Below are 15,176 nucleotides of genomic sequence, written 5' to 3' on the forward strand. Positions count from 1 at the left end.
AAACAGAAAAAACAAGGATGGAATTTCTGTTGTATTTAATTAGAGAGAGAGAATAGAAAAAAAAGAACCTCTTTATACTTCTATTCTTTCTTTCTTTCTTTTTTCTCTCCTCAAAACCCTCTGATCTTTTAAATTTCAATAGTAAAACATTAAAACAAAGTATAAATGATATATATAGCATATAATAAAATGTATTAACACATTAAATTTTTTGAAGATAAAAACGAAAATATATTAAAAAAGAAAAAACAAATACAACCTGAAGGGGTGCTAAGGCAGCACCACCATCGAAACTAAGGAGAGACTAGGCACACAAAGCCCAATGCAATAAACCCCTGAATAACTTATCACCCCAACCACCCCAAAACAGAATACAAAAAGAAGCAAAAACCCAAATCTGGAAACATTCTCTTGAGAGAACTGAACTGGACCTGAGCACCAGTTCAAGGCTGCCAAAGGAACACCAGACTTCTCCCTTTGCCTGTGACATTTCCAACGTTCCCCTAACTCTTCATCAACAATGTCTAGAATAAGATGCAGCAATATAAATGATATTATGTAAGGTGCCCGCCTTGTCCTTTTTGTCGCCTAGGCAGGTGCCTAGTCGCCTAGATGGTGACTAGTTGCTATAAATCAAGGCGTTTGGGTGAGGCTCCCAGCCAAGGGCACCTAGTCGCCTAGGCAATGCATTGACGACTATGGTAACAATAGGTATGTCACTAAACAGAATGGAATGGTGAAACAGGATTTATGTAGTCAACTCCATATAGTTGGGGCAAGGCTTAGATGATGATGTTGCATAATGAGAGTGATTATTTAGTTGGCTGCACACTTAAGGACAATTTGAAATCGGGTTGCAAGATCTTCCAATAGTGTGGCAGATGGATTAGCAAGAGAAGGGGTAAACAGAAACCAGAGGGGTGCTTGTAGGAACTAGACCATTTTTGGGGTGATTGGCACACCATTGCTTGTATGTCATTCTTTTATTATATAATTAATAAAATTTTCACTGTTATAAATAAAGAAGTGTAGGGTATCAGGGGTATACCTTCCTTCTGAAGCCCCTTTGCATGTGAATTTATTTGACATGAATTCATTATTCACTAAACAATAAGTTTCTATTGAAAATTACTTTTAAGGAAAAAATATCTTCTAAAAATGTGTCTGTATCCATTGGCCCTTTCCAAAGCAGTTTTATTATCCCAACCTACCCAAATACCTTTCTTATCCAAAAAAATAGCCTGAGCACCGAACTTATTTTTTCTGCACTTAACGTGATCTAGGTGACTTATAGTTTGGTTTTATTACATCATTCTGATTTTTTTTAATTTTTTTGAAAACTCATGTTTATTCTTTCTCAACATTTTGGTCCATGGTCATAAGATCCAATGTACCAGAGCTGAAGAAATACATAAAAAGGAGTTTTATTGAGTATTCCAGTTAAGAATCTCTGTTTATGATTGCAGGCTGTCATTGTTCGCCCATTATCGGCAGTAAGCTCCCTTGTTCGATTTGCTGAGGAGCCACAGATGTTTGCAATTGAATTCAATGATGGCTGTCCTATTCATGTAAGAATCAGTACCTTAGCTTGATTTATATCAGGAGGAACTATCTAATGGCTATGCCTTATGTTTCAGGTTTATGCCAGCACTTCTCGTGATAGTTTACTTGCTGCAGTTCGGGATGTTTTGCAAACAGAAGTAGGTAGATGTGATCTCATTTCAATATTGGTTGGGTTTATTTCTTATGAGATAATGTTTAATCCTTGAAGTGATAATTTGTCATATTATCTATTTTTGAATCACTAGTATTAGTTTCTGTTCATGGGTTTTATTCCATTGATAAGTGGTTTATTACTGGGTTTATTTTTGCAGGGTCAATGCCCAGTCCCTGTGCTGCCAAGATTGACCATGCCTGGTCATCGCATTGATCCTCCTTGTGGAAGAGTCTATTTGCAGCTTCAACAAATTCCTATTGGGCTTCAACGGTCTTTTGCTGATACGGAAACTGCATCCATGCATCTGAAACATCTAGCTGCTGCAGCCAAAGATGCTGTTGCTGAAGGCGGTTCTATTCCTGGGTCAAGAGCTAAGCTATGGCGTAGAATAAGAGAATTCAATGCATGTATTCCATATAGTGGAGTGCCTCCTAACATAGAAGTACCAGAAGTGACTTTGATGGCCCTAATCACAATGCTTCCAGCAACACCAAATCTCCCTCCAGAGTCACCTCCTCCGCCAGCACCTTCACCTAAGGCAGCTGCAACAATTATAGGTTTCATTGCATGTTTACGCCGATTATTGTCATCAAGAAGTGCAGCTTCACATGTCATGTCATTTCCTGCTGCAGTTGGGAGAATAATGGGTCTACTGAGAAATGGTTCAGAGGGTGTTGCAGCTGAAGCTGCAGGACTTGCGGCTGTACTTATTGGTGGTGGTCCTGGGGATACAAATATGTTGGACTCAAAAGGAGAGACACATGCTACTTTCATGCACACCAAGTCTGTACTGTTTGCACACCAAAATTATGTCACGATTCTTGTCAACCGATTGAAGCCTATGTCAGTATCACCTTTACTGTCAATGTCTGTTGTGGAGGTTCTTGAGGCTATGCTTTGTGAACCTCATGGCGAAACTACACAATATACAACTTTTGTTGAATTATTGCGCCAAGTGGCTGGTTTGCGGCGTCGCTTGTTTGCATTATTTGGACATCCTGCTGAAAGTGTAAGAGAAACTGTAGCTGTGATTATGCGTACAATTGCAGAAGAAGATGCAATTGCAGCAGAGTCCATGCGTGATGCAGCATTGCGTGATGGTGCCCTGTTGAGGCACTTGCTGCATGCTTTTTTTCTTCCTCCTGGGGAGCGTCGTGAAGTTAGTCGCCAGCTTGTAGCACTTTGGGCAGATTCATATCAACCTGCTCTTGATTTATTATCAAGGGTTCTTCCTCCTGGGCTTGTTGCTTATTTACACACTCGGATTGATGGGGTTTTATCTGAAGACGCACAAGGCCTTCTCAATCAAGAAGCACCTTTGACTAGAAGAAGACAGAGGCGTATACTTCAGCAGAGGAAAGGTCGGATGGTGCGTAGTGTAACATCTCAGGAGCATGCTGTAGCTTATGCTAATAATGTTGAAGTTGCTGACTCTCCCAAGCAGATGGGTGTTAGTGCTTTTAGAGCACAAGACAACTACCAAACATCTCAAGATTTAAATTCAGGACAGGTTCCACCTTTTCATTCCTCTGTTGTGGGAGGAAATTTGCCAAGTGAATCTTCTGCTATTGGCATTCCACAAAATAACCATGCTTCCACAGATGCGTCACTAACTAATTTTTCTCAGGCACTGGATTCAAATGTTTCAGATTCAGTTGACCCTGATGGCAATATGGTTGGCTCCCTAAACACATGCCTCCCTGCTCCTGCTCAAGTTGTTGTGGAGAATACGCCAGTGGGATCCGGCAGGCTGCTTTGTAATTGGCCTGAATTTTGGCGAGCTTTTAGTCTAGATCACAATCGTGCTGATTTGATATGGAATGAGCGTACCAGGCAAGAACTGAGAGAGGCTTTGCAAGCAGAGGTTCATAAATTAGATGTTGAGAAGGAACGTACTGAAGATATTGTTCCTGGGGTTGCAGCAACTGAAGCTTTAACAGGCCAAGAAAGTGTGCCTCAGATATCATGGAACTACACTGAATTTTGTGTTAGCTATCCTAGTTTATCCAAAGAAGTTTGTGTGGGTCAGTATTATCTGCGTCTTCTGCTTGAGAGTGGAAGTAGTGGGAAGGCACAGGATTTTCCCCTACGTGATCCAGTTGCTTTCTTTAGAGCACTCTATCATCGCTTTTTATGTGATGCAGATACAGGACTTACAGTTGATGGTGCTATTCCTGATGAATTAGGCGCATCTGATGATTGGTGTGATATGGGAAGATTAGATGGTTTTGGAGGAGGTGGAGGCTCTTCAGTTAGAGAGCTCTGTGCAAGGGCAATGACAATTGTATATGAGCAACATTATAAAACTATAGGCCCTTTTGATGGTACTGCTCACATAACAGTTTTATTGGATAGGACTAATGATCGAGCTTTGAGGCATCGTTTGTTACTTCTTCTAAAGGTACTTATGCCAAAAGAATCTTCTGGTTGCAAATTTGTTCGTTGCTTTGCTTTATTGTGGGAGGCATGCTAGGGAACAATAAAAGGTCTTTGGAACCATTGCCAACCCACTAAAGGATGAGAAAATGGACTGACTAACCAGATTTATGGGTTTGAATATAAAAATGAAATCCTCCAGTGCTTCTACTTTCCCCACTTCTCTCTGGTACCATGTTCAGTAAATCTCAAATTCCTCCATGGGTACAAAATGCAACAGAAACTGGAACTCTGCTTTGGTATCCAAGTAAATCTCTCTTATTGAATAATACCAGTATAACATGGAAAAATCTTGTCAAAATCACCATGATAAAATAAACCTCAGGAACCAGCATCTAGTTTGAAGTTTTCTTTCGCATTTGTAACTGTAAAATTTGACTAGTTTTGTCCCTTGTATTAGTATCAGTCCTGACTTTCCTAGTCTAATAACTGTCTCTGAAATCGTAAAGCATCTTGTGTCTAACCGTATTTGAGCTCATACCAGGTAATAACAGAAAAGAGCACCTCTTAACAGACTTTAAAGATTACAAGAAAATCATCTTACCATTCAAATCTTCTCTGTTACTCATAAAAATACTACCCCTTGTTAACTGCGAATTTTTTATGCACTTTTTTTTGAAGATAAATAAAAATAAACTTTATAGATGAAGGAAGGGAAAATAGAATACAACAGCATGATAAGGAATCGCCCAAACAAGAACAGACCCAAATATGACAGACCCACCCTAACAAAAGTAACCCTTAAACAGTTAAACAGAAAAACAGCCCTACAAAACACCTTAAAAACAAATGCAAAGACCCTTTCCACCAATCTCTATTAGTATCAAAAGCTACAAAAAACTGCAGCTCCCCACACCAACCAACGCTTGCCATAAAACACGTAAGAAAAAACACCCTGGGCCCACCCAACCCTCTGAAAACGAACTTAAACTCAAGCTTTATCCTCATCCCGTCCGCTATCCAAAACAGAGATCTCACCTCTTGTCTGAGAGACTTTCCTTATCTTCTTTCTCTTCTTTAATCCTGCTCCAAATATCCCTAAGTCCCAACTTTAACCTGGCAAAAACTTTTGAGGCTTGCACTGTTTGGTTGGTTTTCTGTCTTCTAAATCTTCTTACTGCATTAGTACTTTTCTCCATCTTCGTCTCAGCCTCCATTTTAGAAGCTCCCAAGCCAAACTTAAATGTTCAACAAATTCCCGAGGAAGTTTCTTAGGATGTTCACCATGTGATCTATGAAAAGATTTAGCAAAACTAAAGATGAGTTAGTCATTGATTTGTCTGAAGTGTTCATCATGGATCAAAAAACAGTTTTGGCATAGTGAGATGGTGATATCTGAAGATAAAGAGCTGAATTTCTCCTTGTAGGAGCATAGGCATGCACAAGGCCATAGACCCAGTCTAACCTGTCCCGAGTCAAAGCTGAACTGGCCCAGTCCAACTGGGGTCATGAAACGGCAATTTAGGACAAGTCATGATTCATGAGTTTAGTATGTGGAATAGTGGCTGATAGCTGGCCACCTATGCTAGCATGGCGTAACTACTTAACAGATGGAAAATTCTAGAACAATTTCCTATCTGGAAAAGAAAGAGAAATTATATAAAGCAATCAGGGATTCATTGTAGGGGTCTCTCTCTCTCTCTCTCTCTCTCTCCCTTCCCTCCCTCCCTTTTCATTGACTCTCTCGACTATTCCTACAATCTTTCCTCACCAGCTCAGACTTTTGGAGGTCCGACCACCTACACTCCCTAGCTGATTTATCATCCTTATCACTTTTTGAACCAATCTTGTAGCCTATATTGGTCCAATTAATAATTCTAAATCATTTTAAAACTTGAGAACGAGTTTGTTAACCAAGGAGACTGATGTAGGAGCTTCAAAGAAAAACCATGGAGGTGGTTTTTGGGTTAAGTTTCTATCTTTTGGATATTTACTTTTCCTAGTAAGTGTCATAAGTTCTATTTATACTTTTTCATCTTACTATTTATAGTAAAATTGTGATTTAGCATTTTTAGTAATTTCTGATTTCTTTACATCAAGTTAATGGTTCTTTCTTGCTTTGAAGTGTTTGTGTTATACTAGAAGAGATGAAACTTGCAGAAAAAAGATCATGTATGTCTGCAGAAGGTATCCAAGATGCCCCAAAAAGGAGGCAAAGGTGGTTTCATGCCCAAGTAGCAATCAGACAAATCAACCAAAGGTGGTCTGTTCTTTCCCCTCTCTTAAGAGAGGATGCACACAAGGCACATGAGGGGATAAGCATCAGGTTGTCCACTTTTGCTGCAACCTCTTACACATGCTGATAATTTGAAGAGTTGCCCCCGAGCAGAAGACTTTTAGCTTTTGGTGGAAAAGGACTCTTCCAAACGGCTTTTATAGGGAACGATAAGAAGGAAATCTTGGTTTGGTAGAGGGTTCTAAAAAAGAGGCAAAGAGAAAATACCAACTAGGATTAGGAGTTTCTGTACTCATCATTTTCCCCAAAGGAGCAATGAAACAAATTTTTTAGGCCATTTAGGATGTTTAAAATTTCAAAAGCTTCAGAGTTTCTCAATCTCCTTTTAAGACTCAAATTCCAAGGACCTCCTATTGTCAAAAGAAACCGTCTTGGAAATATGTTTCTTTTTATTGCCTAAGAAAGCATATATTTTGGGGCAAGTTTGTCTCAAGGAGAATCACCCCAATTTTTTTTTTTTTAATCAATAAAGGACATTTCATTAAGAAAATTTAGAAAGATTACAGAAATTGAGTAGCCTCGGCTACCCCACTAGACTTTAGAGTTTGCCAACTATCAACTTTTAACTTTCCAGCCTTCCTTACAACTGGGCCCAAAAACAATGTTCTCTGTTAACCCCTTGTTTTGCCAGCTGATCTGCAAAGCCATCTGCTGTTCTTGGAGTCCACTGAATTAATAATTGCATGTCCTTGGATAGGCATTTAAACTTCTTTATTTCATTTCTAAAGAGCCATGGAGTCCTTTCAGACTGCTTTTGGAATTGCCTTCCACAACCAGTTTTCTCACTCCCAACTCCATAGCTTTTTGAATCCCAAAAACCGTTGCCTTTTGTTCAGCTGTAATAGAGTCTCCCCTTCCAATAGGGCCCTAGAACAACCCCACCACAACCCCCTTGTCATTTCTTATCACCCCTCCAATTCCAGATAATCCCAGGTTACCAAAGCTACTTCCATCAAAGTTTAATTTGAGGAAACCAGAATCAGGGGGTCCCACTCTCTTAAGACCTTTTTAGCTGCTGAAGAGGATGCTACTGTCCTCCAATTCCTGAGGATATCATCAACAGTAAAATCTGAGAATAATCCCAAATATTTTACCCACGAGGTCACCTTTATCATGATCCCTTCTATCAGCACTTCCTTGCACATTCTTCAAAAATCCTCAGATTCCTCTCCTCCCATAGCACCCAAAACACTGCTGCCCATGTGCATCTCCATAGCATTCTACCTCTTCTCTTTGGCCATCTAAAAGTGGAGTCAAACAGCCTTTCCTAGCTCATCGGGGTAACCCACCTGCATCCAAAGAGAGAAAAAAACCAGTCCCAAATACAGATAGCAACAGGACAGGAGACAAAAATATGAAAGGCAGTTTCACTACTGGACTCGCACAAACAGCACCAATTAGGTGAAAGGCACCAGCCGGGCCTCTTCCTCTGCATCAGATCACAGGTGTTAATTGCACCATGGTAGACCTCCCACCAAAAAGGGCCCACTTTCAGGGGAGCAGGGTGACACCAAACTTTTTGGACTGGAAACAGTACCCCAGGTTGAGCAGGATTGGACAAGGTTTTAAAGAAAGAAGCACAGCTGAAGGCTATAGAGGGGAGAGGGGTGCAGAGCCTAGTGTCTTGTTTGGAAGTATCAAGAAACACCCCATCAAGCAGCTGAAGAAGAGTAGACACCAAGCCCATCTCGGAATCCCTCACATTTCTACGAAGCCCCAAATTCTAAGTAAAACAGACTAGGACTCTAGGAGGGAGAAGGGATTAAGAAATCAGCAACCGGTTTGCCCTTAAGGGAGAAGAGGGCATAGATTGAGGGGAACAATGTCTTCAAAGGAGAGTCACCCACCAACACATCTTCCCAAAAATTGATTTTGTTACCTGAATTGAGATCAAACCTGACATGACTGAGCAGCAATGGTAGCAATTTATGAATCACTTTCCATGGTGATGCGTTAGACGCCCTACTAGATACTCCAACATCCCAACCATTCTTTGAGAGTCCGTGTATGATAGTCACAATTTTGTGCCAAAGCCTATCCGTCTCGCATGGGAATCTCCATAATCATTTTCCTAGTAAAGCCCCATTCCTTTCTTCAATCTTCCTGATCTCAAGCCTCCGAACTCCTTCCTCCTAGTCACTAGTTCCCATCTTACTAAATGATCTTTCTTCTTATCACCCGGTTCCCACAAGAAATCCCTCATTATCCTCTCTAGTTTCCTTCCAATAGCTTGTGGCATACAGAACACCCAAAGGTAATACACTAGAAGATTTGCTAAGGTAGACTTAATGAGAGTAACCCTACCTCCCAAGGAAATGCAATTCCTCTTCCACCTAGCCAACTTCTTTTCAAACCTTTCCACTACCGGATTTTAGAACCCTGGATTTCTAGGGTTTGCCCCAAGGGAAAGGCTTAGATACTTTAGCGGCCAGTCACTCCTCAAGCAGCCTAGTTCCCCTAGCCCATAAATTGATCTCCTCTTGAACTAAGTTGATCCCTGCCACCACACTCTTATTGAGGTTCACCTTTAGATTTGTCACTTTTTCAAATAGATTCACCAACATCTTTAGGCTTCTTGCATCTAACTCACCTCCATTCTCACAAAAGATAATAATGCCATCCGCAAATTGTAGGTGAGTTACCACCACTCTCTCCTGTCCTATTCTCTACCCCTTTAAAAGACCCACCTCATCCGCCCTCGAAATTAATCTATTGAACACCTCTGCTAAAATTGTGAAAAGGAAGGGGGATAATGGATCCCCTTGTCTCACTCCTCTTAGGGCACCAAAGAAGTCCTTGACTACACCATTTACCAAAACTAAGAAGTGGTAGGATTTTAGACAACCTTTAATCCATCTACGCGTCTTACTTCAAATCCGCACTTTCTCAACGCCTCAATCAAGAACTCCCAATCCACAAAATCATAGGCTTTCTCTAGATCTAGCTTGCACACAATGACCTTCTTCCCAGATTTCTTGAACTCTTCCTCACATTCATTGGCAATGAGTATTTGGTTTGAAATTTATCTATCTTGGATAAAAGCCCCTTGAAATGGGGAGATGATTGATGGGTGGGCCTTTTTTAATCAAAAGGAGAGGACCTTGGCTAGGATTTTGTATTGACTTGTCACCAAGCTGATTGGCCTGAAATCCTTGGGATGGCAAGCACTAGACTTCTTTGGGATCAACGCGATAAAAGTAGCATTTACACCCCTGCTAACAACCCCCCTGTTATAGAATTCCTCAAAGACTCACATTAGATCACTCTTTATCCACTCGTAACGGTCTTGGTGGAAAGCCATAGAAAAACCATCGGGCGTAGATGCTTTAGATCAACCCACAAAAAAAGATTGCTTCCTTCACCTCATCCACCTCAAATTCTCTCTCCAAGTTCTTGCTCATGTTATCTTCTAAAACCGGCCAATCTAAACCTTCTAACTTCCATCTTCCTAAGGAAGGCCTCCTAAAAATTGATTTAAAATGATCCACCAAGGCCTTTGCAATCTTATCCTGATTAGTTATTGTGCCATCCTCCAATTCTAGCAAAGAGATTAGATTCTTCCTTTTCCTTCCATTCACCATCATGTGAAAATATTTTGTGTTCCTGTCCCCTTCCTTGATCCAACGCACTCTTGATTTCTGCTTCCTCATCATTTCTTCTCTTAGGAGTTTAGTTTCTAACTTTCTTCTCAAATTAAATTTCTCTTCCTTTTCCCCTGGTTCCAACGACCCTAACTCCTTTTTATTTATCTCTTCAATTCTACTTATCAAAATTGCCTTCCTCTCTTCTAATCTCCCAAACATTAAGATTCCACTCCTTAATTTTCTCTTTTAGGTTCCTAAGCTTCCTATGGAATCTAAGCCCTTCCCACTTAGCCTAAGGGTCACCTTCCTCCCACCACTCCTTAATTTTTTGCACAAACTTTGGGACTATAAGCCTCATGTTCTCAAATCTAAAGGGCTTCGGCCCCTCTCCTTCTGTTCCTTGTCCGATACATATCGTCCAATGATCTGAGGTGATTCTGGGTAAAATTTTTCCTACCAGATTAGTCCAATGTCCCTTCCAGTCTTGGGAAACACGAAATTTATCCAACTTTGAGATTGACTTAACCATAATAAAGGGTTATACCTGATGTATTGTGAAAAAGTGTGGAGTATAACCATGGTTCAAAGTATCGATACGATATGCCCTGTATCGGGCGTATTGTATTGTATCTTTTGAAAACGATACGGTCCGAAACGTCTGTTTTTAGGTGTTTCAGACCCCCAATTTTTTTTAATAATAAAAAGCATGCTAAAAGCTTCCCAAAAATCCAAAATGTGAAACAAAAAACTAAAAAAAAGTTTGAGTTTCAGCCGTTTCTAAGTGCTGATACGATATGGCCAAAACTCGTATCGTATCGATACTTTGAACCTTGAGTATAACCATGATTGCCTTTTGAGGGCAATTAGATAGGCATCTCTACTCTCTAGTGATTCCAAAGTCCCACCCATTTGGATTTAGGTCATATATGCTTCTAATTATCAAATGCCATGATGCCCTGTTTTCCTGGGGAACCTCAACCCTTCCCTAGAAGAGCATTGCTTTTGGCCCTCAAAGTGTCCTAAACACCTACTGGAAATAGATGGGAAGATACAAGTAGAGTAAATTTAATGAGATGATTCTACCACCAATAGAGATGTAATTCTTCTTCCATGCAGCCAATTTTTTTTTGGAAAATCTCTCAACAATCACCTCCCATAGACAAATTTCTCTTAGGTTCCCACTCAAAGGTGAACCTGATGTTCAATAGGTTAAGTTTTGATCTTATGGTGCAGGATTCTTGTCCAACTCTTATTCTAGATGTATGCTTTCAAAACTGAGGTTGATCTTCAACTTGGCACCTTTTCCACCAACTTCATAATTTCCTTGAATTGTCGGATCATGTACTCAATATTCTTCTATGACAATTATGTCATCATCATATTGGAGATGTGACACAATGTTAGGGATGACATTAAGGGAAGGCATGAGCAAAGGGCATGCATGCAACAAGTATATTTTAGAAGAAGGAGAAGGCACGCCATCAAGTCAGGCCAACTGAAGTTAGTTGAACCTAACAGAATGAATGGCCAAGGCAATAATGTTGACAAGTTGTAACAAGATTTAATAGCAGTTGTCATGAACAAGTATAAAAGGAGAAGTATCTATACTTATAGAATAAGGAAATAAAGACTCGATTCTTCCTTTTCTCTCTTTTGCATTCTTCAGGAGGTAGCTCTACCCTTGAAGAGGAGCCTTAGTTGGGCAGGTACCCAACATTAAAGAAGTTTGGGGTATAGGAAGTGAAAAATGCAGTCTTCTCAATGGAGAGATCTAAAGCCCCGGGGCCGGATGGTTTTATGATGACATTCTATCAAGATTGTTGGAGATGGTTGGGGATGATTTGATGGAGGTTTTTGAAGAATTGTTTGAGAGGGGAAAATTTAACTCAGGGGCAAATGCAACTTTCATTGCTTTGATACTTTGATACCAAAAAAAGTGGATGCAATTCAGCCAAAGGATTTTAGGCCAATAAGTCTGGTGGGAAGCATGTATAAAATCATATCTAAGGTGTTGGCCCTAAGAATAAAGAATGTCCTCCCCTCGATGATATCTCCAAATCAAGGGGCCTTTGTTTTTGGGAGACAAATAATGGATCAAATTCTAATTGTTAATGAATGTGTAGAGTTTAGAAGAAGGGAGGAGCAAAAGGGGCTAGTCTGTAAATTGGATATAGAAAAGGCTTATGACGTGGTAGATTGTTTTTTTTTTGTTTTTTTTTTTATGGATATTCTTAACCGTAGGGGTTTTGGATAGAGATTGTGCAAATGGATAAAGGGATGTATTTCTTCATGTCATTTCTCAACTTTGGTGAATGGAGTAACTAGGAGATTTTTTTCCTACTAAAAGGGGCCGTAAACAAGGAGATCCTCTATCCCCCTTCCTTTTTTACCTTGGTAGCTGATGTCCTAAGCGAAATGATTGTAAGGGCAGATGCTAATAACATGATTAGAGGCTGGAGAGATGGAAGGGAGGAAGTGGTGGTTACACATCAACAGTTTGTAGATGAATTTATTTTGTTCTGTGAGGGGAAAGCAAAAGAGCTTGTGAACCTAAAAGGATAGTGCATAATTTTGAGAGGCTTTCCAACCTTAAAGTAAATTGGGGTAAGAGCTATGTGGCAGGGGAAATTTAGGGGGTGAAGAGGTGGATATGCTAGCGAGACTCTTGGGGTGTAAGGTGGGGGAATGGCCATTACAATACCCAAGACTACCATTGAGAGGAAATCCAAATACAAAGAGCTTTTGGTATCTAGTGATTGAGAGATTTACAAAGAGACTTGCAAACTGGAATAGGAACTACTTTACTCTAGGAGGTAGAATAACTCTAATTAAATCAACATTGGCTAACTTACCTGTGTACTTCCTATCTACCTTTAGGATACTAGCGAAAGAGGTAAACAAGTTAGAGAAGATTATGAGGGACTTCCTTTGGGAAGCAAGAGACTCTAAGGATCACCTAGTGAAGTGGGAGGTAGTTACTAGAAGTAGAGATGAAGGAGGCCTAGGGATATGGAATGTCAGGATGAGAGACATAGCATTATTGGGGAAATGGTTATGGAGGTGGCTATTGGAACGGGATAAACTATGGCACAGAGAGATTGGCAGCATACATGGATTGACAAATAATGGTTGGGATGCGAGAGTTGACCCTAGGGCGTCTCGATGTTCTCCCCGGAAAGCTATTCATGCTATTTTGCTTTCCATCCTTACTTTAAACTTGATGTTTGTGTAGGAAACAAAGTGTTGTTTTGGGAAGATGTTTGGGTTGGAGAGAATCCCCTTACTGATGAGACGAAATGATTAAGACCTTTCATCAAGGAAAAGAATAGACTTGAGAAGAGGGAGAATGGAGGATGAGGGAAGGTTCAGAGTAGTAGGAAGGTGGAGGTTAGAGGTGTTGATCGAAGTCAAGACTTTCAAGTTCGAAGAGGAAAGGATCAAAGGTGAGGACGTATTGAAAATCAGAGAGAATAATAGGGCGACTGTGTTGGTGTCAAAGGAGGTCATCGTCTGGTTGAAAGGTTTCATAGATGGGGCTATCAACTCTGGTAAGGTGATTGGATGGACAAATTCAATGGCTGTCCTAGGTAAGAAATATGTAACAGAGTTGAAAATAAACAGAAAGGGATAGTTTATCTCTGTGGTGGAATTTTTTGGAACAAGTGGAAAGCAATTGCTGTGTGTGCCAGAAGGGAGGCTACGGAAAGGGTGGATGGACTTTGTGAAGGTGCTACAATCTTTTCTTGTAGCCTTGGAAGTGAAGAGAGAAGAGGGGGTGAAGAGAAATGGTCAAAAATCCAAAGACCATGGTAAAAAAGCTCAGGAGGGGGCAGTTTCAATTAGTTCCTCTAGGAGCGTAGAAGTGCAAGGCATTCCGACTGAAGTGGTCGTTGCTTGCATTTCTAGTCTTCGAAGATTATCGGTAGGAGCAGGGAAGGATGAGTGGAAGAAAAGAAGAGTGTTAGTGGCTGATAGAGGAGTGACAGACTGGAGAAGGGTTCTGTGTACAGTGGCAGGGGAGTTAGGATCTGGGAGTGAAGCTATGTTGTTCCCTTTTGCAGAGACGAAAGCCGTGCTTGATGTAGGCGACCAGGAGCTAAGTTTTAAAGCAGTAGTGGTGGATGGAGCTCTTATACAGGTTCAGAAATGGAGTCCATTATGCAATGAAGTCGAAGTCCAAGGTGGTTGTGTCCGGCTGAAGCTTGTAGGCCTTCCATTTCACCTCTGGCGGAACTCTGTTCTTGAACACATCGTGCATTGTCTGGGAGGCATCTTGATGAAAGATGATAAACGTTTTTTGGGTGCCGTGGAGTTACAAGTTGCTGGTGTTAGGCACGAGAACCTGCCGAGGGTCATTGAAATATGCTCGGATGAAGCCTGGTACAAGGTGTGGGTGGCCTCTGAAGTTGAATGGTCGTGGTGGGGAGGTTTTTTTGGGGTTACTGAGCCGGTTGGGGAAAACCAAATGACAAGAAATCTTTTTAAGGAAAATATTTCAAACAGGTTTGAATTAAACAACTTTTCGGCGGGATTCTCTTCCTTTGCTGACGTGGCAAAAAGGCAGGATGGGTTGGGGAGCCGAAAGGTTTGGTTTGAGCCGTTGAAGATGGCGGGTGGGTCTGGCGGGGTGAAGGTTGAGCCGGGACAGTTTTGGAAGGGCCCACGTGACAACTTAAAAGGTCACGCGGGCGGGTCGGGTGGGCGTAACTCCGAAAGGGGGATCCATTTGAAGGACCCACGTGATAACTTAAATTGTCACATGGGTTGGGGCAAAGGGGTTTCCCCTGGGGCGTTGATAGACAATGGTAATGGTCTATCATCATCCCAAGTAGTGAGAAAGGGGGAGGCTTGTGCGTAGTGGCGGAAGTTGGAGAAGAAACCGGTGTTGCAGTGGGTTTCCCGGCGAAGTTTGGAGGAGCATAGCCAACTGCGACGCTCCTCAGAAAGGCCGAATCCAAGATTCGCTAGGGAACGAACTGAAGAGAGGGAAGAGAAGGACGAAGGCTAGGTGCAGTGCAGTGAAGGAGATGAAGAAGCGGAGGTCCGTTCTGCTGATGGTACTAGCGTGGGCAGTGTAAACGACGAAGGGAGTTGTGCTGGTGGTGACTTTGATGGGTGCAATGTTGCAAGCTTATTTCAGGGTGTAGATTGCATTCGGGTCAACTCATTTCCAAGATTACAGAGTGTGCAAGGATTATCAGAA

General features: G+C 41.2%; 1 protein-coding gene across 3 annotated transcripts in view; it reads left to right on the forward strand.

Annotated features, from left to right (window-relative positions):
* GRV2 (DNAJ heat shock N-terminal domain-containing protein) overlaps nucleotides 1-15,176 on the forward strand; it is an 88,713-nt gene that overhangs the window by 24,302 nt on the left and 49,235 nt on the right. For 2 of the 3 annotated variants that reach the window (XM_010251572.3, XM_088893170.1), the window contains exons 5-7: nucleotides 1,467-1,568; nucleotides 1,638-1,700; nucleotides 1,875-4,118. In XM_010251572.3, the coding sequence (XP_010249874.1) occupies nucleotides 1,467-1,568; nucleotides 1,638-1,700; nucleotides 1,875-4,118 (2,409 nt within the window). The remainder of the gene's footprint in view (nucleotides 1-1,466; nucleotides 1,569-1,637; nucleotides 1,701-1,874; nucleotides 4,119-15,176) is intronic. The other variant, XM_010251573.3, reaches the window with a different exon arrangement.

Source organism: Nelumbo nucifera, chromosome 8 (assembly GCF_055504915.1).
Source record: "Nelumbo nucifera cultivar China Antique chromosome 8, China Antique-T2T, whole genome shotgun sequence".
Taxonomy (NCBI): domain Eukaryota; kingdom Viridiplantae; phylum Streptophyta; class Magnoliopsida; order Proteales; family Nelumbonaceae; genus Nelumbo; species Nelumbo nucifera.